Source organism: Lemur catta, chromosome 23 (assembly GCF_020740605.2).
Source record: "Lemur catta isolate mLemCat1 chromosome 23, mLemCat1.pri, whole genome shotgun sequence".
NCBI classification, from domain to species: domain Eukaryota; kingdom Metazoa; phylum Chordata; class Mammalia; order Primates; family Lemuridae; genus Lemur; species Lemur catta.
In genome coordinates this window covers 18,788,680-18,816,454 of record NC_059150.1, presented here as the reverse complement: position 1 = coordinate 18,816,454, position 27,775 = coordinate 18,788,680, and the positions used below count along the sequence as shown (strand labels likewise).

The following is a 27,775-nucleotide window of genomic DNA, read 5'->3' as shown; positions in this document are numbered from 1 at the left end:
GACTGAGGGACTACACAGAGAAGACATAGGGCACAAGTTGGCCAGATATAACCTCTCTGTGCATCAATTACCATATACACATAATGACTCTTGGTGTATTTCCCAGGCTTATCTCATAGCAAATATGAAGTCCTTTAATTCTTAAAGAAGTGTCCTTCAGATAGGATATGTGTCACGTGCTAAACACCAGTCGTCTTTATATACCAAACAGCATGCTAGTATATGGCAATGGTCAATGGAAACACCCAAAGGGAAATAACCCCAAACACCAGCAGACAAGAGCAATGGGAAGTAGTCAGAAGTTAAAGTATTAAACTTTGTCACTTTCTACCATGTAAATGATTTGTGATGAGAAACAAGAATTACTCAACACTGCCAATCACCTATAACCCTATACAGATGCACAACAATTCTGAAGGTGTAAGAACACAGGAGTTTAAAAATAAGGTATTTCTGATTCCGTTAGCTGATAAGTAGTTTCCAGGTGATAACACTGCAACAGGTAAATAGGTTCCCTGGGAACTTACTTGCAGGAGTCAATGACATAAACAACATCATTTATGGTAATGCTTGTTTCAGCAATATTTGTGGACAAAATAACCTGTAAAGAAGAAAAATTACACTTCAGAAAAATGTTCCTATTATATACTTGAAAGGATTGATATTTGTTATGTATGTTAACAAATGACAAGAGAATTTGAAGAGTCTTAAAAAAAGACGCATTGCCCATTGACTGGATAATTAAAAACCTACTAAGCTCAGGGAGACTTTTCCCTCCTCACTTTAAAAGGGTTATAATTTTGGGGGGAGCTCTTTGAAGGCCTGTAACCTTTGCTTGGTATCTATGTCACTTCCAACCCCATCACTGTGATGTTTAATATTCACCTTAGTTACTCCAACAGGTACTGGATCAAATACTTTGCGTTGTTCCTCTCGAGGAATCTGAGAATGCAGAGGTAGAATCTGATACCTGTGGGTTCCTACAACAATACAAAATGATTAAGGACTGCAAATAGGAGCTGGTTTAAAATTGCTCTCCATCACAGACATTTTTATTCAAAAGCAGAGATAACGCTAAATTTTCTCTTTTCACATATGGGTTAGGGTGTAAGCAAAAACATTCATTTTTCGCTTTCAAATACACAAGAATTCAAAGACTCATACCAAAATGTGGATTCATTTCCAAATGCTTCTGCATAGTATAAATCAAATTCCAGCCAGGCAAAAAAACCAACACAGCTCCAGGAACATTAAGGGTTTCAATGTACTGAAGTAGAGCTTCAATGAGTTCAAAAGGAGTTTCCTTTTCATTCATTTGAGACATGCTAATCCTTGTTTCTGGACCATATTCATCACCACAGATCAGGTTGCAATTTGCCTGCAAAAAATAGGGGGACATATTTTGGGCTGTCTCAATTACTACAGCTCATGAGATAAGTCTTCCAGATTTGTTCTTTATGTTCAAATGACATCTAATGTTGTTATTAATTCTAGCTGACCAGTCATATGCTAGCATATAGAAGAAATTTAATTTCCAAAACACGTAGACTCTAATGCCAATACAATGATTTTTTTTACTAATATTTCCCCTAGGACATGACTAATACTCAAGGACAAACTTTGAAATTTCACACTGAAACCTTTAACAGCACTTTCCACTGGGTATAGTTTTTTCTCATAACTATTTTTTTTGAGACAGTGTGTTACTCTGTCACCCCAGGTAGAATGCAGTGGCATCATCACAGCTCACCACAACCTCAAGCGATGCTCCTACCTCAGCCGTCCGTGTAGCTGGGACTACAGGTGCCATGCCATGATGGCTGGCTAATTTTTCTATTTTTAATAGAGACGGGGTGTCTCACTCTTGCTCAGGCTGGTCTCAAACTCCCGACCTCAAGCGATCTTCTCGCCTTGGCCTCCCAGAGTGCTAGGATTAGAGGCATGAGCTACCATGCCTGGCCTCTCATAACTATTAACTCTTGGTTTTATGAAATTATTTTCCTTGCTGATTAACAAACTGCTCCTAATAATAATCTTTGATCACCTTCATCTATTTCTGATATAATGTGGTCCATATTTTCCAGAAAGTCTACATTAGAATCAACGATGAACCATGACTTCAGTAACGAGAAAACAAAGGTACTGCAATTGGTCTTTTTCCCCCTGCTAAACTTTCTCATTTGCTATTCATTTATATCCTCAAATCTTCAGATTAAAAATATCTAATCTCAGGTTTTCTATCAAATTCTGCATTGCTGGCTGTTTTACAGTATTCACTCTATTCAAGTTTCCAGATACAGGACCCATTTTTATACTATCATTTATCCAACTCTCAGGTACTACAAAATAAGTAAGGGTCTCTTCTGTTTCTTCCTAACAAATTTCTCATTCTTCCCTGATTTAATACTCTCTCTACCTGATAATGTCATTCACCATATATCCTTTTTTACCTAAAACTATACCTGCTTCTTAAGCTTTCTTGTACATACAGATCACCTGGGGATCTTATAAAATATAGATTCTTAATTCAGTAGATCTGGAGTAGGGTACAACATTCTGCATTTCCACCAGTTTCCCAGGTGCTGTGGCCACAGAAAACACTTCTCAGTAGCAAAACCTTATAAAATGGAGTTGTCTCTAACCATGTATGACCTTTAAAACATCTCACTCTTTCTTCTTTTTTTTTGATCGTTATGTCAAAGATAACTTAATTCATGGTAGAAAAGAGCTTGTCACTGAACCTGGAATTCCTTGGAGTGAAATACATCAACTAATGCAAAACAGACATTATATTAATAGTTTTTGTTACATTTTCTGTAACGCTAACTCATTGCATGTTTTTACTAAAATCATTCCCTTCTCTCCATGAACAATTTGCCCATATGAAAATTCTTCATGAAATTCCACTCACATCATCATCCTCACCACCATCATCATCCTTATCTTTCTTCTTCTTGTCTGTCGGTGGAGGAACAAAGTGGGTCATCTGAATGCAATCTTCCAAAAAATATTCTGCCGGGGACAATCCAGTCAGGTAAGTACTATCAACTTTCAGTATGGAGCAGTCTTAAAATCATTTACCAATTCCTACTTCAAAATTACCTCAATTCCCTTCAATCTGATACTTCGCAACTGTCAAGAAATTCCAGTAGCAATAACCCTTTTTTCCCTAATCAAATTCACTGTTTTCCTCTCTTAGACCTTAAAAGGAGGGTAAGGCATCTATACCTGTTCCCACAAAGCCAGTAGGGCTATTCCTTGTGTACAATATTCAACCAAACACTTATAGAATGCCCACTGTACACAAGCACTATGTTGTACACTACCACGGTGTGGAAGTTTATACATGGAAAGAAATAACTTTAATATAACAATATACCTTAGAACATCCTACCTCTATCAGGATGCACACCTAAAATGGGTTCCTTTTAGTTGTTTCTGAAGAAGGATCTCAATGCAAACACTGGAAGATCTGCCAACCAACTATGCCTCAGATTCTCTGATGGGCCCAGAATGTTTCAATAATCTAAATACTTCCCCTCTAAGAACCCCAAAGTGTCATTCTCATCACATATTATGGGTACATTCTATCAATATGACTTATTCCTAATGTTACACTTGATCATCTGAGGTAGTGCTGCCAAGTTTCTCCAATGTAAAGTTACTCTTTTCTGTCCCCTTTCCATATTGTACTCTTTAGAAGGAAGTTATTAAGCACAGCCCACTCAAGGGAGAGGGAGTTAAGTCCCACTTATTTTAGGGAGAAGGATATCATCTAAAAAAATTATTTGTAATTCTTCTGTTCTAAGAGATTTATGTTATTCTCCTTTATTTATTCAATCACTTATTTTTATGAGTATAGATTCACAGATATTTTACATTTTGGATCTAATCTAATCCTATGTTATTTTTTTGCTCAAACTATTCTAGCTTTGGCCATTGGGAGCTCCTTCAGGTTAGCCCCTGTGTTCCTTTATCCCCGTCATTGTGGGCTTCTTTTAAGCATTTCCTTACTTTAAGGCACAAGATGTTCCAGGCTCATTTTGTATATTCCTTGCCTCAGTCCTAGCATCAGCCATCTCCAGGGATGTCTGGTTCCTTTAACTGGAGAATGGTATCAGAAACAAGATTTGGGTGCTGGGCATGTGCTACTGGGGTGTCACTGCTTCTATGCCCACTCAGGAGACAGAGGCAGGAAAAATGTGTGTACACTAACACATGTATCCACACCTATCTATAATTATATCTATACCTGTCCATGTATCCATATTTAGCTAAACACAAGTTCATACTGAAGTCTGCCACTACAATCTAGTACCATATGGTTCATTCTAGCCTTCTCCCTATGTATCTGTAACTTTTCACTCTAGTAGTAAAAAACTTGGCTCCCACAATCTGTCATTCATTCGTTCTTTCAATCCTAGTACACATGTATAGCAGAGCTTTAGAATTACTAACCCGAACCCCTATGGAACATATTGGCTTTTATTTCAGAATTACCCTTACTTTTGAATTTCAGAAATTAGCACCCCGGCATAGCCATTCATCATTTACCAACCTACACTGCTAATCTCTTAAGTTTATTTTCAAGCCACAATTAGACTGTGCCATAATTCATTTATTTCAACAAAGCTACCAGATGACTGTCCTAGAAAATGGTGATGACAAAAATCTCCTAAAGAAACTAAACAAGCTCTTATCAGAAATACTTAACCTTGAAATACTTCTCTTAATCTCATTTCAAAATCTGCTTGCTCTGAGAATTCTCTGGTTAATCTGACCCTGGCTGCTTAAAACTTAATAGTTTATTTCCCATGAACATCTACAGACCATAGTGACTTATATGTCTGTAAGTCATATAAGTCTTTAATTTTTAAAATTATAATTTTAATTATATTATAAACTTAAATTTATAAATATAAATTGTTATTTTAAAAATTAAGTTTATTGTAAGTAAAGACCTGGAAACTTACTGGGTATGTAAATTCAAGTAGTGAATTAAACCACAGAGGCCAAACTAAAATAACAGGCAAGAAACTCCCCAAGAATGTTATGATGCATTTGATACTCTAATTTGGCCTGCATTTTAAATATCCTTTCAACTGTAACTCCAATCTTCGGGATTTAAAAATCCAAACCCTACTGCACAAAAGATGTTCACCCTCCTACCCCTGCCCCACAATATTTACCTTGAACTGGGTAAGTCCTCCCATAAACTTCGATGATGGGGCAATTGAAGAAATATTCACAAAACATGCTGGTATCAATAGTAGCAGACATAAGAACAATGCGAACTTCAGGATAAGCTTGAACTACATCACGCAGTACTACCAAAAGGAAGTCAGTCTATAAAAACCAAAAAAACAAATTTTAAAAAATTGCATTAAAAGTTTGTGTGATATACCTAAAAGGTTTTTTGTGTTATAAAGCCACAAGCCATCAGTGAAATTCAGTTTCTTATATGGCTTGTAGAAGAAGTGCAAGAAACAAAGGGTTACAGTGGGATGCGGTAACAGAATCCTTAAAAACAGTTGTAACCTAGTAACTGCAGGAATTAGAAATGTGTACTATTTGGGTAGGGGAAGGGGAGGAAAAAAATTTATCAATGAGAGCAAAGAAGTCATCTCAAATTTTTCAGTGAAATTTAAATTTGTGGGCACACTTTAGCACATGCCTTACATCTGGCTATATTTTAAAATTTTACTTATTCTTAACTTTATGGGAATGTATATTTTATGTTATCTTTTGGGATTTTCTTTTTCACATACTATAACATTGATAAGATTCATCCATACATTATTATAGTCATTCTGTCTGTTGACTGTTTAATATTCTTGTATGTGAGTATATCAGTTAATTCACTTACTCTTGGCAGGTATTTGGATTGTTTCCAGGATTTTATTAATGCTAATGTGAACATTTGCTATTCTGAACATACTTCTTCATGTCTCCTGCTATTCTTGCCCAAGTATCTGTGGGTAAAAGTGTGGGTATGGAATGGCTGAGCTATACGGTATGTAAATGTTGAACTTCAGGAGATAATACTAAACTATATTCCTAAGTGGTTCCATTATTTATATATCTCCATGAAAAATGGATAAGAGATCCTGCCAATCCACATGCTCGCCAATACTCAGTATTGTCACTTAAATTTTATTAATCAAATGGACATAAAGCAGTACCTTACTGTGGTTTTGATCTGTACTTTCTTATTCCCCAATGAGACTGACTACCTCCATATGTTTATTAGTCAAATATTTTTAAGTATATTTTGTATAAGTATATTTTGCTCAGTTTTCTACTGAGTTGTCTGAACTTTTCTTACTGATTTGTAGGAATTGTTTATATATTTATATACCAATGTACTGAAATCTTCTAGCTTGTGGCTTTCCTTAAAGTATCTTTTGAATGAATAAATGATCTTAATTTTAATATAAACAAATATATAGATCTCTTACTTCAACGTTAGTACATTTTGTGTCTTAAGAAATCCTTTCATAAGGTCTAGAACTATGCTGCCCTACTACAGTAGCTATTAGCCACATGTGCCTATCTATACTAAGCACGTGCAATGTGACTAATCCGAACTGAGATGTGCTTTAAGTGTAAAATATATACCAGATTGTGAAGACTTCATGTGAAAAAAAAGAATGTAAAATAGCTCATTAATATATTTTAAAAATATTAATATTTTCTGAGTTAAAAAATATATTAAAGTTAGTACCTCTGGTTTCTTTTTACCTTTTTGAATGTATTACTAGAAAATTTAAAATTATCTTTGTGGTTGACATTATATTTCTATTGGACAGCACTGGCTAGAAGATGTTTATATTTTCTACTTGAAAGTTTGAGGACTCTTGTGTATCAACACATGTAAAGTTCTCAATCTATCTTAAGTTGATTTTTGTATTTGGTTATGAGGCAGGGATCCAATTTCAACTACTTCCTTAGGGATGGTCATTTCTTTCCGGTTCCATTTACTGAATATAGCCCATTTCCTTTCTCACTGACATGCCACCACTGTCTTAAACTAAAGCTGCATACAAAATTTAACACAAAATCTGCTTCTGTACCCTACATTATTCCATCAAAGTGACAACCCATGTATCACAGTCTCAATTATTATAGTTTCAAAACCCTCCGTTCTACTCTTCTTCAGAAGTAGTGGCTATTTTTGACCACAAATCTTTAAGTATTTATAATCAGCTTATCAAGTTCTATGGAAAACCCTGCTAGGATTTTGACAGAATTGCATTCAAACTGTGGATCAACCTGCGAAGAATTGATACTTATATGATATTAAGTTCTTCTATCCATGAACAACAGTGTTCTGTTCTTTTTTACTGCTTCATAATAATAATCTATTTCTCCTGTAGAGGTCTTGCATGTCTTTTTGTTGAATTTATTCTTAGGAACTGGACATTTTGACTATTGCAATGGTATTTTCTTTTTAGTTATTTTCTAGCTATTTGTATAAAAATATAAAGAATGAAATTGACTTCTGTATATTAACCTTTTATCTTTAACAACTATATGTTATAGTCTCCTACTATTTGCAATAATTCGTAAGTGCCTTTGGGTTTTCTATGTAAAGTGACAAAATTATGTAAGATTTATCTGAAAGAGAACGTAAGTTTCTGCAAAGGCTTTTTTTCATTTTTCACTGTGAATGGCCCATTATTATAGACCTGACAATCTTTTAAGAAAAGCGTATTTTGTTAGGAAAATATTAATGATGATCCATATTATTTCAGTATTTGGAGTAATTTAAACCCTAAGAACACTGGTATATCAACAAGCAAGTAAAGATAAATCCAAACATTTAATTTAAGTCAATTAGGAAAAAAGACAAAGCTTCCAAGCAATTATGAATAACAAAAACAGCAAAAATTTTATCCTACTAAATAGATGGATTTCTGATTTTAAAAGCCATGATGAACCATCCAAACTATTTTTACTTGCTTTAGATTAACAAAGGTCAAAGTTCTACCAAAACTAAAGATGATTAACTACAATAGCTATAAAAATTTCTGAAGAGGAGTAATTCCAAAGAATGTTTTGAGTCATAACAGCTTGGTGACAGTTTGAATGAACATACTGTCGATGTACTGACACCTTTGAAAGAGACTTATACTTGGCTTGGATATAATAATACAATCATATAGTAAGTTAATTTTATATAGGTTTTGCTAAGGACCAAAAATGGGAGGGATGGAAAGTATACTCTAGACTGTTCCTAACTGTGGCATGATTATCACTAACATCTGAAAGGATCAGAGCTGCAAACATCCAAAAAGACCACCCCATCGTTAATTATGTAACATAAAAATTGTAAAATTTATCACAAACTTCCAATTCAAAGAAAAACTAATCAATATAAAAATTCCATCAATTATTCAGTCATAAATTAGTTCAGTTGCTGAATTATGCCAGTTGTTACTGATCACTGCAGTTATACATTATAATAAAAAGTCCTTACTTTTAGAATGCTTTCTGAGGGTTTAATAAAGGTGAAAAAAAAGGTTGAATGGTTTCACTAAAGAAAGGTGTTCAACATCTTAGTAACCGAAGTTCATTGTTTTGATAGAAGATAAATAATATAAAGCAGTGGGGAAAGGGAAAATAAAGCAAAGACATTCTACTTTGATTTCTCTCTATTTAGAAATAGCATCAGTAGTACCTTACCATAACTCTTCAAGTTACTTACATTAATGTCTCTTTCATGTATTTCATCTACAATTACATGACTGATTCCGCGAATGCCTGCTTCTAATTTTCTTAGGAGCACACCTTGGAAAGAAAATCAGAGCAACAACTAGAGATGTGTTCCTATGTTAATTAGAGAAAAGTAGAGAAGTGTACAGAAAAGTTCAAAGAAGCAAATTTCTAGACAATCAACTATATTTCAATTAACATAACCCCAGGATCATTTTAGGAAAAATCACTTGTATATTTAAAGTATTAAAAAGGTGATAGTTTACTATAAAAATATATTTGTTTTTCATTGATTTCATTTTCTCTAAGCTACAACTACCAGCAGGTACATCATGCTCTCCATGAAGAAAAAAATACCAAAAGCTCTATTTAAACAAAAATTCTGAGACTGGATCATTATTTTTAGCCATTCTGGTCTGTTACCAAGCTTTTTCACAAACACCACAATATAAACACTAAATGAAAGATCAAAACACATTACTGACCTACAGTACAAAACATTATACTGGCATGAGGACGGGGAAGTATAGACTCAAATCGAACACTGTAGCCACAGCTTTTTCCAGGTTCTTCTCCTCTCTCATAAGCAACTCGTTCTGCCACAGAAACCGCACTGATTCTTCTAGGCTGAGACAAGAAAAAGGAAGTGATTTAAAAACCCCCCATAAAATTACAGTTACACTTGTTTATTAGAGTACTTAGATTATTGTAGTCAATCTGTCCTACTGTCAGCTAACAGTTAATGACATTTAGTAAGCTCCAAAATTTATTTTTTAAAAATCAGGACAAAAATATTACTATTTAATTTTATGGCAAACACTTTAAAAAGGCTGTTTTTCATCTTGTATATAAAGCAATTTTATGGTTTTTATAGATAATAAAATCTTTGTCACTGGCTCCAACTTTTTTTTTTTTTTTTTTTTGAGACAAGGTCTAGCTCTACTGCCGGAGCTAGAGTGCAGTGGCACAACCATAGCTCACTGTAACATCAAACTCCCCTGGCTCAAGGGATCCTCCTGCCTCAGCCTCCAGAGTAGCTAGAACTACAGGCACATGCCACCAAGCCCAGCTAATTTTTCTATTTTTTGGAGAGACAGGGTCTCACTATGTTGCTTAGACTTGTCTTGGACTGCTGGCTCCAAATGATCCTCATGCCTCAGCCTCTCAAAGTGCTAGGATTACATGAGTGAGTCACTGTGCCTGGCCCCAATTCTATGCAGAGTGAACTTCCATTAGGGAAGGGGGCACAACCACACACACAAGGGGCTTGCTTTTGTACCTGCCTACTACACTAAAAACACACTTTTAGAAAATCATTTAACGAAGACATACAGAAATCAGGAAGATGAACTGCCTTCTTTGCCATATGTACTGTGACCATGTTTCATTCACTTATTAACTCAATAAAAAACTCATTGCACTTCTGCATCAGATACCACAGAAGGTGCTAGAGACAAGAAACTCAGTGAAATCACTCCTGTTTTTTGATGAGCTTACACAGCCAGGAAAACTGAATGTACATTATTGTTTCCAGCAATAAATCTGCAGAACCCTTAAGAGGAATGCTATAGGTTAATGTTTTAAGTGTTGGACCTTGATTTTTATGAAAAATTTTTTGTAGTGTTCCGTATCTTCTAAGTACACAATCTTTACTTGGTAGATACTACAGCTATTATGACACACTTAAGGTATCGCTACAGAGGTACATACAAATTTATGGACTGAATGCTTTTAAGTTGCCTTGGATTTTTGTCAAAAAGTTCCTGCCGACAGGGTGGATTTTATTATTTTGTTTTCTCCTTGCTGGAGAAAGCTTTTTCTGAGTTTCATATTTACTTTAAGTACCTATATGATATCCCATGTTATGACATGACTAGGAAACCAGAGGCTGTTACAATCTTTAACAAATTGAAAATAAAGAAACTCAACAACTTCACTAGAGCTACCAGTATCTTTTGAACTAATGTAAAACATGATTTATTTCCTATATTCTTAACATAAGAGTCCTTTAGGGTATGGAGCTAGTAACAAATACAAGTGTATAATTACCTAGTTCATATTTATTCTGCCCATAAACATAACAGATTGAAAGATGCCTTGAACATACTGCATATAATTTTCCTTACTAATTGTGTCTGGTTTACAGCAAGAAGAAAAGCAGCAAAAAATCTTTTAATTCTTAACTATGACTCTTAGCTCATTATAAATACTCCCAGGATAGGCATTTTGTGTGGGATAGCACCACAGCTTAATGTGAAAGGGTATTAATGAATGTCTAAACACTTCTCAGATTGCATGACAGCTGTACCCTATGAAGTTGCTCTGCTTATGCCTTAACCAACCCCTCCATTTTCCCTTAATCTTTTGTGCTTCAATATTTATTTTATATACTGTCTCACAGTGAATAAATACAAGGCTCATAGGTAAAACATCTATCTACACCTGCAGAGTGACTTTTCCATATGACTTAACTATTCCTCTCTTAACTATTCTATAGAATACAGAAATATTCTATATTCCTCCAATATTTAAAGAATCAACACTGTAGAGACTTCCAGAATAATAAAAAAATTTTTTTTTTTGACACAGAGTCTCGCTCTGTTGCCCAGGCTAGAGTGCCGTGGCGTCAGCCTAGCTCACAGCAACCTCAAACTCCTTGGCTCGAGCAATCCTCCTGCCTCAGCCTCCCGAGTAGCTGGGACTACAGGTATACGCCACCATGACCAGCTAATTTACTCTCTATATATTTTTACTTGTCCAGATAATTACTTTCTATTTTTAGTAGAGATGGGGTCTCGCTCTTGCTCAGGCTAGTCTCGAAATCCTGACCCTTGAGCGATCCTCCCGCCTCAGCCTCCCAGAGTGCTAGGATTACAGGCATGAGCCACCACACCTGGCCCAGAATAATTATTAACATTTGTGTAACAATAAAAACCATGGCTACACATACTATCTTACTTGTGCTTCAGAACAGTAAGATCTTCTTTTTCCCATGTCAACAGATAAAAACACAAGCCCAGAGAGGTTATTTCACCTAAAGTCATATAAATGACTTAAAACTTACATTCAAATATTCTTTACTCCCAATCTAATCTTTTCTCCAATTATTCTGCCTTTACTGTTATAATTTTATGCTGCATGTGATTAAATATGTTAAAAATAACACAATAACTGACTTAGAAACCACGGGATGAAAACAAGGAATAACGGTCTTAAGTCATTCCAACAGAATAGTTCAAACTGTCCACCATATTGAGATGGTAATTTTCATTACATATATCTGCTGTTCTCATTTTCTTTTTAAAAATTATTTAAAAAATTTTTAATTTCCAATATATTAAAGGTACCAATGTTTGTTACATGGATAGCTTTATAATGCTTTAGTTAGGGCTGTAAGTGTGCCCATCACCCGAATAGTGTTCATTGTTTCTGTCTGGTAGGTTTTTACCCTTCCCCTATAAGATTCTCTATAGAATCTTATTACTCTTGCCTGGAGTCCAGCCCCAGTAGTAGGTAGTTTAAAGTGATAACTTCTTCCTCACACTTCTGTGTAGTTTATAAATTAACTGAAACAGCTAATATTTACTGAATGCTGACTGATATTAGTATGTACCAGATACCGGGGAACACTTTTCATACCATAGGAAGTTGAAGACCTCTCTCCCAAATGGTTCTTTAAGTAGCATTCTAGGCACCACACTTTTGATGTATACCTCTTGACATTTATTTACCCAGAACTACCAAAATTTCTTCTATGTCAGGGATCTCTAACTGATGGGACTCTCCAATTGAAGTTCTAAAAGGCAGCAACTTGGATCCTCTTTTTTTCTCACCAGAGTAATAGAACTAGGCCACAACAAAATATTTCGAGATTCCTAAGGCGTTAGATATTACATAACATATCGGGCTCCACCACCACTATTTTCTAAGTTTATTTTTTTTTGAGGGAAAGCTGTATCCTGAAATGATGGCACTATGGGGTGGGTATAGGAGTAATATTTACAGATAATATTAATTTAACATGCTTGATTTATATCCTAATAATTAATAATTTATCTCTTTCAAACAACTTTAAAGTCAAAAGATAACTATTTCCTATTTTAAAATTTTCTGCATGTAGCCCAGGAAGTTTTAAGTGGCTTGGGTATGCAGAGTCAAGGCAGAATTCAGTGAGTTTGCTTGGGAATTTACACTAAGCCTGGTGATAAGGTTAAGAGTCATAATTTGAGCTACTTGTTCTGTTTTATCCTAGCCCGTTAAGTCTAAACTTGTGCTCTGTGACTTGAGATAATACACTTAAACCAGAAACATAAAAAACTTTCTAATACTTTATGACTTCAACTGGCATCCTACAGATGCCTACAAGTGGAAGAAAAGGAAAAATGATACAACAGTGACATTACTATAAAAATTACCAATGCTATCTCAGACTGAATTAACAGAAGTACTATATAATATCTGAAATATTAAAAAACTATTCTATAATGACCCAATCAGCATGCTCAGGCCTACCTTTTGTATCACAGGTAGGATGCCAATGCATTTGAATGTGGTTAATGGGATCCTAGACTTGTCTCATTTTCATGGCTTAACTATGGATGTTTATAGTTAAGACTTATGAACTGTTAAGTTCATACTATACAGGTTTTTAAATTTTTGAAGACTTGTTATAGGTAAGAGGTATCAGAGACTGATCAGGGGGCAAACACTAGGACAAAAAGATGGAAGCCACAAAATGTAGATACAATTATAGTTACGTATCATTCTTCCAAAATTAGAAGACACAGGCTTGCAAAAGTAATACATTTTCATGCCACTGGAAATTTTTAAGCAGAAGTTAGATAACCACCTATTATGAACACTCCACCGTGGGTAGGAAAATGGAGTAATTCTCTGAAAATGTTTTCCAATTCCAGGATTCTACCATTTTATAAAGGAATAAAGGAAGTCTACTGGATAAATGAAAGCTGTTTTCATACTCCTTAAAAGAAGCAGAATAACATCTGACCCACTATTTCACCCTGCAGCTCACTGCTATACATTTATTAAGTCTATATATAGAAACCTGTGCATTTTACAAATGAAACTACTGGAAATGTCTAAATTATTTGCGATAGGGCACAAGTTAGTAAGCAGATAATACAAAACTGAAGACCACAACACAAAAGCCATTTTGCCTTGCTTGAACAACTCAGCTTTGGTAAGTTAGATAAGTAGTGAAAAGACTTTTCTCACTTGGCCAGGAATTGGTTTTATCCTACTTGTGATATGCAGACAACTTCTGACTGAGAACACCTGTCTTTAAGTCATTTGTTAAATTCTGCATTTCTGCCTATATGCCTAAACTGCTTCTAACGTTAAAAACGGATAGCTGTAGTGAACAGGAAGGGCTGAGCGGAGCTCAAGGTTTCTCTTCTGTAAAACGGTGCCCTCTTGAACATATTTCTCCTAAAAGATCAGGTAAGGATTAACAGCAAGGATATTTTATTCAATCATGGTACTTGGGGTTGGAACATTCACTGTAAGACAAAGGATTCAGTCAGTTTTGGGAGTGAGAAGGGAAATCAGAGATAATTTTGAGAAAAAGGAGTGAGGGATCTTTTCCCAGAAAAATGTGGATTATATTTTTTCAAGCCTAAACTGCCATCAACCTTGCAACATTGATTCCTTCAGTAATTTTTCAGGCTAAAAACCTCAACTCTCACATAAAATACAAATACCAAGTATAAAACTGTGTCTCTATTTCAGAAATGTTAAAAAAAATGTTTCAGAAATAGGCTATGTAGATGTAAATGAACATTTTTTGTTATTTCAACATTCATGATCCACCTCTAAGTATCAGTAATACGCCCCAGGTTAAGAATCTCTAATTCAAGAACTGAATCTGCCTGAGAGGTAGTATCTATCTGCAACGCTCTCCTTTCAAGAGCCAGAAGTACAGGTTTAGAGCTGATAGAACTGCTTAACCTGAGAATGCTTGAAAGAGCTAATTACTTCTTCTCTAAGTACTGGGACAAATTTGAGGGCCTTGCCTATTGCTAGTAAGGTAATACATTAGTTAAAAGGAAAACTCCTGAAGGCAGGTTGCTTGGTTTTGAATCCTAGTTCTACCACCTTCTCCATGCCTTAATTGAAGAAATACTAAATAATGTTCAGATCTCAGGGTCATTATGAACTTCAAATGAGTTGGGGGGGTGGGGGGAGCAACTGTTTACAACAGATTCTGGCATACAATAAGCATTCAGTATAAGTTAACCATTACATATTTTGCCGGCTTCCCTATTCTGGCTCAGACTGGTTTTTACTCAATATTAAGGTAGTAAGAGAGATGACCAAAATTTGTTTGTGAACTTGAGAAAGAATTCTCAATCTTGAGTTTGATTCTAGGCCCAAAGACTCCCTTTAGCTCAGATAAAAAGAATCCCCTACATGGTCCAATTTAGTTTACCAGTCAGTGTAGGACACTGGAGATTAGAAAAGACATATATTCTTCCTATTAATTTACTTTTTAAATTTAAAGGGTCTAACACTTCAACGATCTCAGAATCTTATGTGACTACAAAGGGAAGATGATCAAGGAAAAGAATTAGGAATAGTCAGGCCTCTAGGTATTTCCATCTCTCAAACTCTATCCACACTGGCCACACACCTCATAGTTGGTTTGCTACTTACCTGAGTTACTACAATATTACACTCTGCTGCTCGGTCATTCTGGATAAAGTCATCTAGAATAAACTGGGGAACCTGTGTGGTTTTACCACATCCAGTAGCTCCTCGGATAATGACAACTGAATTGTGACTAATTGCTTCCAGGATCTCACTTTCAAATTTCTTCACAGGCAATAACTCTCTCTCCTGTAAGATCTGCATTAGAAAAGTTACACCTTAGTCAAAATTTCTATCAACATATGCATTAGTGTCTTAATCCTTAAACACACACACACACACACACACACACACACACACACACACAGCCCGTCATCTCCACAGAAACTTATTCCTTTCTACCAGCTTAGTACTCAAAATATTTTTTCATAAAGAGTGTATATATTCATGTTTCTAATAGAACTGCTTCTCTTTTCACTAAATTTCTGAAGAATTTATCTTGTGGTCCTGTTTATACCTTTATTTTTGTTCTCCCTAAACATTTCACATGCATTCCTTTCTTTTAACATTGTTTTTTATTTGAGAAATACTAAAAAACAACAAAAAGTTATTATCCCAAATCTCTCTACTTTCATTAAATTACATTAAGAAGTGAAATTTTCTCCTAGGCCCTCAACTCATAGCAACTACCCTCAAACTAGGATTAGCAGTTTGTTACATATCTTTGATCTACCCTCCTAAAAAGCGTAAAATTTATTATTCATTGCTCTTCCCCCATACCTAGAACACTCTGAAGCTCTGGAAACCATATATTTAAATATTTCATAGACTTACTGCTTGCAAATCATGATCCTGTTCCAGCTGGTACATTAATTCACTCTTGAGGTCCATGCTTATTTGTTCTGGAGTAGCCTATACAATGACAATGCAATATAGTCAAACAAAGGCAGATAACTCAGCTTCAAATGAAATCCATTTTTTATCTAGACATACTAATGAAGTATCTTCAAGAGTAAAACACTAGAGTCTGATCTCTAAAAACAATGCTGCACTCACGTAAGCAAGGGGTCCCTCGTCAATGTTGCTACTAGTCCAAGGATTCCAGTTGGATTGTGGAGGTGACCAAGGAACCACACCCACTTGGTTTTGTCGCTGAGATGGTTCAAAGTGAGCCAATTTGCCAATGTTGAGTACAACCGGCACAGAAGGATCAGCAGGCTATTAAAAATAACAAAATTAAAAAAAAAAAAAAGAATATGAGTCGCTTGTCTGATGAGAGAAGTTCTAAACAAAAGTGAACTTAACTATATATGCTTACTGGGGGCACAATCTCAAGATTTAGCTCTTGAATGACGTTTTGCAGCTGATGCTCTAAATCTTGAGAAAGATTAACGTTGTAAGGTTCCACCTACAGAGAAAGGATGACCATGAATATCACATAACACACATATGAACATTACTCAAATTTATTACAGTGGTGCTAAGAGTATGTAGCTGACACTAACGGACAATATTCCTAAACCAATAATCAGTTTCCTTTGGTGAGAGAATTACTACTTTAGTGATTAAATATTTACTCATTGTAAATATGCAGTATGAACACAGCATCACACCAGACACAGAGATGATTAGTAGGGCCATTTTCATTTCTTGAGGTAAGATGCCTAGAACTACATATTTATTACACTTCCTTAGCCAACTAGTAAAAAAAGCTAAATGAAATCTTAAAATCTTACTGGACTAGTAAGTCTAAAAACTCACTGTCTCTCCTTCTTTCTTCTTTGTAAGTCCAGAGTAACCTTCTATCACTCCAAGATGGTAGAGTTGTCTGACAAGTGACAGGGCACAGGACTGTGCTGCTAATTTCTTATTTGATCCATGTTCTCGTGCAAAAATCCCTACAATGTAAGGTCAGGATTACCAAAGACAGAAGGATAATCACCTGAGTAAAGAAACATCATAAGCAACTAGGCACTTAGGTACAAAAGCCCTAAAATACAGTGTATGCATGGGTTCTACTTCCTTTTCATTCAACCAGCCAACCAAAAGCAATACCATAACAGCTTATTAACTAAACAACCAACAATTTTGATTATAGGCTGATACTAAGACACACATACAAATCAACATTATTAAAGCAAATAACCTATTTCAACAAAGCTATCATTGTTAATATAATTTAGCATTAAAACAGGGGAAGAAAACAAGAGTTTAACTTTTGAAAAGTAAGAGTCAAAAAACAAACCAAAGATATGGTGTCCGAATGGTTACCTAGAGCAGTGGTCAGGAAATAACTTCAATTAATAAATATTAATACGTTAGGCTTTGCAGGCCATATAGCTGTCACAACTATTGAACTCTTTAATGTGTGAAAGCAGCCACTGACAATACTTAAACTAGGGTTTGACAAACTACAGACCTGGGAACTAAGAATGGATTTTATGTTTTTCAAGAGTTGTAAAAATAAAACGAAAATAACAATGTGTGATATATGTGACCTGGAAAGCTTCTACTATCTAGTCCTTTACCGAAAAAAGTTTGCTGTCCCCTGACATAAATGGATGAGTGTAGCTATGTTCCAGTAAAGCTATAAAAATAGGCAGTGGACTAGACTTGGCCAGAGGGCTACAGTTTGCTGAGTCCAGCATTAAATTGAAGCTAACAGTTACACATACTCTTAAAGAAAATTCTAATAGAAAGTTTCCTCTCCTCCAGAATCATTCAGCTTTAGAACACATGACTATAAAGCAAGGAAGGGGTAAAAAGATACCTTTCTGCCTAACTAGCATAGTCAAATTAATTCTGATGATAGGATCAGTGGGCTGACAAAGTTAGCCTGCCTTTCTCGAACTCTAATTCCTTATTATCCCCCATCCACTCAAAATAACTTATTTTTCAAGTCTAGGATAAGTAATTCAACATCATCTCCTGAAGAATCAATCATTCAATGGTTTGATTCTAGCAGGAAAGTCATTCATCTGCTAAGTTTAAATCATTAATGTAAGTTGTAGAAATCTCAAGCTGGAAAGAACCTTAAGTCATTTCTCTCAATCTGCAGAGAAGCAAACTGAGCTCCAGTGATATAAGGTGTCGATCTATTCAAGGTCACAAAACTTGTTAGTAACAAAACCAGGTACACAGGGCTACTTCCTTATCTTTTAAGCATAACACACGGCTTGCTTTAAACTTACTGCCTAAGAATAAAGAATACAGGGCATCATATCTGAGCCTTTTTACTTTCTCAATGAATAACCCCAATCTATTCCTTAAGTGTTTCCTCAGGGTAATTAACTCACATTTAACTTCTTTATGACTCAAATGCTATATAGCCACTTTTAGGCATCTAAACCTATTATGTGATGTATTCCTTTCTAAATTTCACCTTAGCTTAGTTTTCACCTGAACTGAAAGGATACTTTTATATACAAAGTTGAAAAAATGTTTTAAAGTTCTCTGATTAGTGTGCTCATCTTTAAAAATGAAAAAACAAAGTTCTTTGACACTGGCAGACTCCTAATCATCCTACCATTTATCTTACCTTTGAAATATTACACTAGCATGATCTTTTTACACATGCAAACTGGGAGATTAGGCTGCTAGTTAATATAATTACTAATATTCTAAGATATACCCTAGATGCTATCTTATGTTCTTTCAATAATAATAGTTTATATATATGTGGCTCAAGACCTTAATGGGATGATTCCTCCTTTATAAAAAGACTTAGAACATCAGGGAAGCAGTAACACTTACTTCTGCCCAGCTGCTTGATATAAACGGTCATTTCTGCAATAAAGCTCCTGTAACAACATATACAAACAAGGTTAGGAATTTCACTGTTAGAAATTACTAAATCCAGGTCTCCCATGTCAGGCAGGCTTTCCAACTGTTTAAGCAAATCATAGCAAAAAAACAAAAACAAAACAAAAAACAAAAAACCACTATAAACATTTCTGTCCAATCCTAGAACAAATGAAGTATGTAAACTTCAAATAATATAACAACATGGCATGAGACAAATATAATCAAAGTTGATGAGCCAATTGTTCATGAAAGGAAAATGTTAGGGCTTTAGATTCTATATGTACTTACTCTTATTCCAAAGGTTAGAGTATGAATAGCTAGAATACATTGAACGAAAAGAAATTTTCCACTTAGCTTGGAGCCAAAAAATAAAGTAGGCCCAAAACTCTCTGTCTGTAGGCCCCACCCATGAATGACTGCAATCTCTTAAAATAAGCTAATATATGCAAACTCACACATGTACCTACAAACACTTTGTGCATATCACTGATTGCTGAGGCACAGTTCTCACGTCTGCCTGCAGTTGGAAGCAGCCTTTGATAACAAAAAATTAAGCCTACTTATATCACATTTATTTAAATCAGGTCCTAGAGAACAAAACACTTGTTCTAACATGATAGCTAAAACTGCTAGCAGATTTTCTAGGGAATGAATTTAGGTTTTAGCAAGGAAAAAACTGTCCTTTGAAAACTATGCATTCTGGTCCTTCCACTGCTCAGGTACATTCTAACCTTAACTTTGTGCTGTAAATAAAAGATTAGGTTAGGCTTAAGAAAAAAAATGTTAGACTCCTTCCTATACCTCTTGTGAACTGACCTTTAGGCACAGCGGCTTCAGGGGTCAAAGCCCACTGGCTTTCAGGGGAACAACATCCACCCTCTCATTAAAGACACCGATGCCAGTATGTTTCTCAGCCAGGCTTAAAGTCAGCACTCAATCTCATTCTCCTCCACCTAGGGGGAACAGCGACACCAGAAATCAGTTTACAATAGTTTCCCATGTGATTGCTTAGTTCAGCCTAAGCAGCAGCACATGTGTATATGAACACAGACCTCTGGTGTTGCTGTCTGTTATGCCTTTAAATAAAGGACATACGTGGAGCAATGCTGTCCTAGCTCCCCCAACTATCTTTGCCTCCCACATTTTCATGTCCTGAATTCTTCACTTCTTTGTATCGGAAACCAGTGATAAGATACCGATAACAAAAATTATTTGCAACCATGAGCTTCAGGCACACTTAGGTATCTTATTGTTAAAGGCACCAAGTGCTACTAAGCCCAATCAGTTCAGAAGGACAAAATATTAAAGAAAACAGATCAACAACAAATATCTTTCCTATACCACCCGAGGGTCTGAAAAAGTCTGACACCAGAAATAAAATATTTGAGAATTCAGGATTGAATAAAACAGTGGGAAGCAGGGAAACCATGCTCTTAACATCATTTTGACCATGGTGACCAAGTTTTATTTTAGTAATAATTATTTTAGGATTGCTAGATGCATCCAAGGGAGAATACTTTGACTTTCAAGGCAAGTATGTTTAATGCATTTTGGACAATTTTTTCATATAATTGGAGACAACAAACTGAAATCATTCAGAAGGTTCCATTACAACCTCCCTTCCCTTCCAATAAAAATATAGTGTCCCCTAGAAGAGTCTAATCCATATGAGCCTTCCTGGGAGTAATAATTACTACACCCTGGAATGCTCTCAGGAAGAACAGCAAGCAGGCTGAGAAACATACTGTCACTGTTAAAACAAACCCCCCTTTTGTTCAGTTTTATAAATTTAACAGAAAAAAGTATGCTAATTTAACCCACATACAAAGACTGAGGCTGGCCCTCTTCATCTTTACAGCAAGCCCTTATATTTCAACAGGACCCTTTGAGAGCTGGCAACTTTCAAAGCTGAAATGAAATCTGGATCTAGAGGCAATACAATCTACCTCTCAGACTCTGAAGCTTAAGTGTCTAACTTGACCCATTAAAGAAACAGTAATTAGAACTGCCTCTAACAATAATAACAAGAGTGAACAAAATCACCACCTCTGGCTGGATTTTGAGTCAATTATGGTCAAACCACTACTTGCAGCTATGACTTCTGCCTCTCAGATACAAGTGAGAACCTTAAAAGTCTAGCATCATAAGTAACAGATTTTTGCTGAACTTCTTACACTGTACTGTTAAGATCACACTTAGAAGTGAAAACCACAGAAACAGCACATTACAAATCAATGGCAAGTCTTGTGCAAAGTAATATATCTTCTTTTCCCAATTCACTTCTAATCCACACAATGAACCAGATAATGTACAAAAATACAACACATTCAGCAATGACTATCCAAAACCACCTCAATTTACTAGAGAAGAAAGCAAAACAAGCAAACCTGTTGTGATCAGGACCCACTTGGGTGTACTTATATTCTCCTTGAATCTTTTCTTTTTGGAAATATTGGTTTAGGCGAGCCTTAGCATTTTCCAAGGTCCAGTTTCCATGAAGCCCAGCATTTAAATCCACTTCTTCTGACTCCAGAGTCTGTGGAATCAATGATAATTAAATTTGGCTGTAATAATTTCATTAGTTATATATACAATAAGGTACAGAAATTCATAATACCTTCTTTGTATCATCCTTTATAATGCAAAAGGTGTTTTTAATGTTTCTAGTCCTAGTGGAAACTGAAATCAGAATTAGTTTTTATTGGCGGGGCACGGTGGCTCACGCCTATAATCCTAGCACTCTGGGAGGCCGAGGTGGGAGGATCGTTTGAGCTCAGGAGTTCGAGACCAGTCTGAGCAAGAGCGAGACCCCATCTCTACTAAACATTGAAAGAAATTATATGGGCAACTACAAGTATATATAGAAAAAACTAGCCGGGCATGGTGGCACATGCCTGTAGTCCCACTCCTTGGGAGGCTGAGGCAGGAGGATCGCTTGAGCCCAGGAGTTTGAGGTTACTGTGAGCTAAGCTGACGCCACAGCACTCTAGTCTGGGCAACAGAGTAAGACTCTGTCTAAAAAAAAAAAAAAAAAAAAAAAAAAAAATTACTTTTTACTGCATCTGAAAGCCCTACTCTATAAACAAGCTATTAGTTAATATACTAATGCTGTTATTAGTATATTAATACTAATTAGTAGATTAGTAGTTATTAGTATATATTAATAAACAAGCTATTGGTTAATATGCTAATACTACACTGTTTAAATTATTCCTGAGGAAAAAAAACTCACTTTTTTGTGCTTGTTCTAACACTCTAAATACATTACATGAAAAAATAAGCCATACTATCAAGACACTTTTACTGTAAGTGCTCATGAAATGAAGTTTCCTGAGAAAATTACATTTCCTATAAAGCAGATGAGGAGACCTTTTATTACCACCAGGAAAAAACACCTTTTTCATGGGCAATTTGAATGGCCAGATTTAATGGGTAGGTTAGGTTTACAGTGACTTGTTTGAACAAGAAGTCTCATATAACCATTTAAAAGCAACAGCAAATTACTAACTTGTGCCTATTTTACACTTTGCTGTGAACTAAGTCCCAAATCACTTTCCCAGAGGTGTAACACAGCATGCTAGCTTACCGCTTGTGCTTCTTGTTCTTCCTTTTTTGAGTAGTAATCCTTCAAGTTGGCTCCCCGGTCCCAGGTGGGCCCAGGAACACCATAGCCAGAGGCTCCAATTCCAGAATTATTTTCTGTTAAAGAAAGAAAATGATTGTTCCCTTAATGAATCAAACTGTAGAAAAATCCTAAATATTTTAAAGAATTATCCTAATTCAGATTTTGGCCCTGCATGTTTAGAAGTCCACAGTTTCACTTATTCAGAAAGAGGCCAAAAGTGTCCATGATTTACTTAAAAAGGGTTTTATCACTATAGTATAGGTCTAAATTGCAAATTGCAAGGCTGATACACAGTGGAAAGCTTCCTCATTAGTGAACAACAATTAAGTGACCAACAACCCAGCATATATTGTCAATGTAGCTTTGTTTTAACTTGTTACATGTGAAACAACAGATTAAGCAATAACACTATTTCTTTCCTAAATATGACCCTGAAAAGAAAGCTAACTGCTAGGACTGATGATGGAATAAGGAGAAGCTGAAGAGGTGAAAGGAAGTGATGACTCTTGATGAGAAAGCAGAATAACTAAAAGCAGCAGTTATCACTGACTGATCATTAGCCCCACTAAATTATGTGCAATTTTAAAAATTTACTCCCTAAGACAGTTACATGACGTAGATACTACTGCTATTTCATAAGGATCTCAGACTTAAGCAATTTGGCCAAAATCTTACAGTAGATATCCCAATGAAAGTTTTAACTACACACTAAGTCCTCACTTAAGGTTGTTGAAGGTTCTTGGAAACTGCAAGTGAAACCACGTATAATGAAACCAATTTTTTTCTCATCAATATTATAACAAAACTATGTTGAAGGAAACAAAGTTATTCAGGGATCCACTGTACATTTCACTTAAATTCAGTTTCCAAGAACCTACCAAAGGAGGACTTAACTATATACAGAATTCAGCAACGACTTGCATCCATAGGTAAATAAACAAGTCTACAATACATTTGGTAGGAATAAGTTAGAGACAAGAAAAGGCAATCATAAGACCCTTTAACCAAATGTTCTAACCTGTGCAAAATTTATTCAGAGATAAAAATTTAGTAAAAGCTAATCAGCCAAGAATTATGCTGTGATACAATTTCTAAGAAAAATTAAATGATCTGATGGTGGTACGTGCAAATTTATGAAGACCTTGTATTGTCTCTATTAACTTCAATAGCTTTACTGTAGTTATTCTTTCTATCCTAAATGAGAAAGACATGGTGACCAACATTGTGTATAAATGCATTCAAGTCCCTTACCTGCCTTGAGAGCCAGATGGGGAGGAAGAGGTCCTCCCATGGTTGTGGGTAAACCTCCTCCAGCATTTGCTGTGTCAGGTATATCAGTAAGTGGGGGTGGTGGAGACGTTATCTGCAAGAGAAAAGGTCAAGGCAGTGTCAGTGCTTTTGCCTTCACAGGGACCAGTAAATTCTTTTAATACTTAAAGGAGACCCATGTGTCACACTTTCTTTCCTCACAATACCACCAACTTTGTTTTTAGTGATTCTGAAACTATTCAGTTCTAATTTCAGGCAGAAAAAGATAAGGGCAGTAAAAATTACTCATAATCCTATAACTGGAAATTACACACATATATGTAATATGCACCCAAACATAAAATTTTTCCACAAAAAGTATGATCAGTTTATACTGTATAGTTAACTTACTTCATCCACTTAGTATCTTCATGAATGCATTCAACATAAAACAAGTATCTTTTAGGCATTTCCACATGCTACACATTGTTCTGGGTGCTAAGGATACAACAATAAACAAGACAGACACGTTCTGTCCTCACAGAGCTAAATTCTAATAAGAAGAACTATACAATACATGAAGAAATGCATAGTATGTCAAGTGGTGATAAATACTATAAAAAAATAAAGTAGTAAAGAAAAGTAGGGACTGCGAGAGGTCACTATTCTAAATAAAGTGAATAGGGAAAGTTGCTCTCATAAGGAGACGTTTTAGAAAAGACATGAGGCAGGCAAGGAGCTAACCAAGAGAGTATCTGAGGGAAGAGCATCCCAGAAAGAGGGAATGTCAAGTTCCAAGACAAATGTACAATATTTTATGAACATCTTCTACTTTAAATATTGATCAACAAGAATTTTAATGACTTGCTACTCCACTTTATGGATATACTATACATAACATGCCATACCATGTTGATGAACATTTAGACTGTCATCAACTTTTAACAAATTAGAAAACAGCATTGCCATAAACTCTTTGTACTTTGGCATATTTCCTTTAGGAAAATTTCATGAAAGTTAAATTCCTGGGTTAAAAGACATCAACATTTTAAAAAGCATCATAGTGCCCCATGGAAAGCTCAGTGACTTAAATACACCAGCACTACATATGAGAACCTATTTCTCTACATCTTCTCCAATTCTGGGCATTATAGTATGCACTTTACATCTTTACCAACATTAGGTCTGCTTTTTGTTAAAGCAACCTATTGTTTCAATTTATGTTCTCTTTGCTCATTATTCTATCTGGAGATTCATTGACCTCATTAATTTCTAAGACTTTAATATTTTGTGCTATTTACCTTTTGCCAAACAAGTTGCAATTTGTCCTTTTCAACTTTGTTAATGCTACATATTGCCCTAGGAAGGTATTGTTTGTTTTGTTTCTATAGTTAAATCTAGTTTCTGCCTTTGGATTCTCCGTAAAATAGCCTGTCCTATCCCTAACACCGGTTTTGCATTATATTTTAATATATGTTGGTTTCTTTTCATTTTGGAGCTAGTATCATGCAAATTCAATTACTGTAATCTTAAAATAATTAAAATTATTTATTAATGTGTGGTAGGATTAGATAGTCCTCCTTTTAAATTTCAAATTCTTGGTTAGTCCTCAACAATTATTTTTCCTAATCTTGTCTAATTCCCAAATAATATGTTAAACTTACACAATTTACTCAGAGAACTTCCTTACAATGAAGTGACATCTTACAATAACGCAACCTTTCATCCAGAAATATGGTATGGCTCTAAATTTCGTCAAGTCTTCTATCTGTTGAGACAATTCTCCATGGATATCTTGTGTTTCTCTAACTCTTATCTAGATATTTTTTCTCTAACTCTTGTCTAGGTATCTTTTCAAGGATGTCTGAATAGCAAATAACCTTGAAAGATAAGAGATATCTTCCTCCATGGTAGAAGGAAGATTTGTTTCCTAAACAGGATAATAACTATGGGTGGCAGGATTCCCAGAAGCCCCCTTTTAAGATTGGGGGCTTCCTAAGCTCAAAATTCCTAAGCTGTGATACAAACTCACTGTCCTTAGCACCCATTGGGGCCCATTCCACATTGTTATCAAGAGACGTGGAGACAAAGGGAAGGGAACAGATGCAAACATGAAGCTCACTATGTTGTCAGTAATAACATCCTTTGTCTCAGATTCAGGAGTCTTGTGTCTTCCACCAGCATCTATGAAATGGTGGCAGACTATATAGTTAGCTCGCAAGTAGACCCTGGAGTTTTTGACACTATCCTTCAGTAAAAATCTGTTGTATTGTTCTCATAGGTCCTACAAATTATACATTAAGTTCTTTATATAATAGTTTTTATTACTATCATTAACAGGCTATTTTTCCAACTAAATTCTTCATAATATTTACACCTCATTTATTTTTCTTCTCATACTATCTCTCTCTCTTCTTTTCTTTCTTGACTGAGTAATGGTGGTGATAGTGGACACCCTGGTCTTAACTTCAGAGGAAATTCCCTAGAGCAGTGCATCTCAAACTATCTGCAAGGAAGAACCAGCTGAGTTTTTTCACCCTAATGCACTGGGAACATTTTTGTAAAACATACGAAAAAGAATTGCTAGAAATATGAAATAGATACACAAAATACATGCCCCAGGTTTTCTAATTCCCAGATTCAACAAAAATAAAACTGCTGTCACAAGTGTTTCTAAATGTTTACTCATTTCTGTTTTAACCACCTTCACACTGTAAAATTTTGAGCAGCACTGCTCTGGTGCTTATTTTTGGTACAGTCTTTACCATTAATTTTATCTACTTATTTATTTTTATTTCAAAATATTAATTACGGGGGTACAAGTACTTTCATTACATGGATAGCTTGTATTATATAATACATAAGTCAGGGCTTTTGGTGTGCTCATCACCAGAGGAGTGTTCACTGTACCCAATATATGTTTTTAATCCCATATCCAGCCTCCACCCTCCCCCATTCTTGGTTTCTCACATCCTTTATATACTATTGATTTTAGATGATATCTTTTAGCATGTCAAGGAAGTATTTTTCTACTCCATTTCTTAAGTACTTCATTGGTAGCCAAGTGTTTGATTTTATCAAATGCTTTTTTAAAGCCTTTATTAAGATGATCAGAAGATATTTTTCTCTTATATACTCCTTGATATGGTGTATTAAGAAAGTTTCATTAGAGGGTATTGCTTCAGATGTGGTGAAGGTGTTATACAAGATACGATGTATACATCATATTACTTTCCTAAATTATGAAAAATTCTGAATTCTCAAACCCTTCCAACCAGATGGGTTTTAGATAAAGGACTGAGGATCTGTATTATTTACTTTTTTCTTAACTAGATGCAATGGATTATTTTATTTTGAAAAGAACATTTTAAAAATCTTACTGATCACTTTTACTTTCAAATTCAGCAATTTCTGATTTTACCTTTACTTTTTCCCATTTTATTTTTGAGTTGAAAGCTTATTAGTCCATTCATTTAAAAAGCTTTCTAGGCCGGGCGCCGTGGCTCACACCTGTAATCCTAGCCCTCTGGGAGGCCAAGGCGGGTGGATCACTCGAGGTCAGGAGTTCAAGACCTGCCTGAGCAAGACCCCGTCTCTATTAAAAAAATAGAAATAAATTATCTGGACAACTAAAAATATATATATATAAAAAGAAATTAGCCGGGCATGGTGGCACATGCCTGTAGTCCCAGCTACTTGGGAGGCTGAGGCAGTAGGATTGCTTAAGCCCAGGAGTTTGAGGTTGCTGTGAGCTAGGCTGACGCCACGGCACTCACT

At 35.4% G+C, this 27,775-nt stretch overlaps 1 protein-coding gene across 2 annotated transcripts in view; it reads right to left on the bottom strand.

The window, feature by feature from the left end:
• The window catches only part of DHX9 (DExH-box helicase 9), a 53,096-nt gene that overhangs the window by 12,321 nt on the left and 13,000 nt on the right, over window positions 1-27,775 (bottom strand). Inside the window, exons 4-19 of one of the 2 annotated variants that reach the window (XM_045536367.1) lie at window positions 24,002-24,113; window positions 22,712-22,824; window positions 21,513-21,661; window positions 19,075-19,121; window positions 17,083-17,219; window positions 16,640-16,729; window positions 16,378-16,539; window positions 16,156-16,233; window positions 15,388-15,579; window positions 9,201-9,342; window positions 8,708-8,790; window positions 5,190-5,346; window positions 2,912-3,012; window positions 1,165-1,378; window positions 886-980; window positions 528-601 (exon numbers count right to left, since the gene is read on the bottom strand). In XM_045536367.1, coding sequence (XP_045392323.1) covers window positions 528-601; window positions 886-980; window positions 1,165-1,378; window positions 2,912-3,012; window positions 5,190-5,346; window positions 8,708-8,790; window positions 9,201-9,342; window positions 15,388-15,579; window positions 16,156-16,233; window positions 16,378-16,539; window positions 16,640-16,729; window positions 17,083-17,219; window positions 19,075-19,121; window positions 21,513-21,661; window positions 22,712-22,824; window positions 24,002-24,113 — 1,946 coding nt within the window. Of the gene's footprint in view, window positions 1-527; window positions 602-885; window positions 981-1,164; window positions 1,379-2,911; window positions 3,013-5,189; window positions 5,347-8,707; window positions 8,791-9,200; window positions 9,343-15,387; window positions 15,580-16,155; window positions 16,234-16,377; window positions 16,540-16,639; window positions 16,730-17,082; window positions 17,220-19,074; window positions 19,122-19,941; window positions 20,032-21,512; window positions 21,662-22,711; window positions 22,825-24,001; window positions 24,114-27,775 lie in introns of those variants that run through there. The other variant, XM_045536368.1, reaches the window with a different exon arrangement.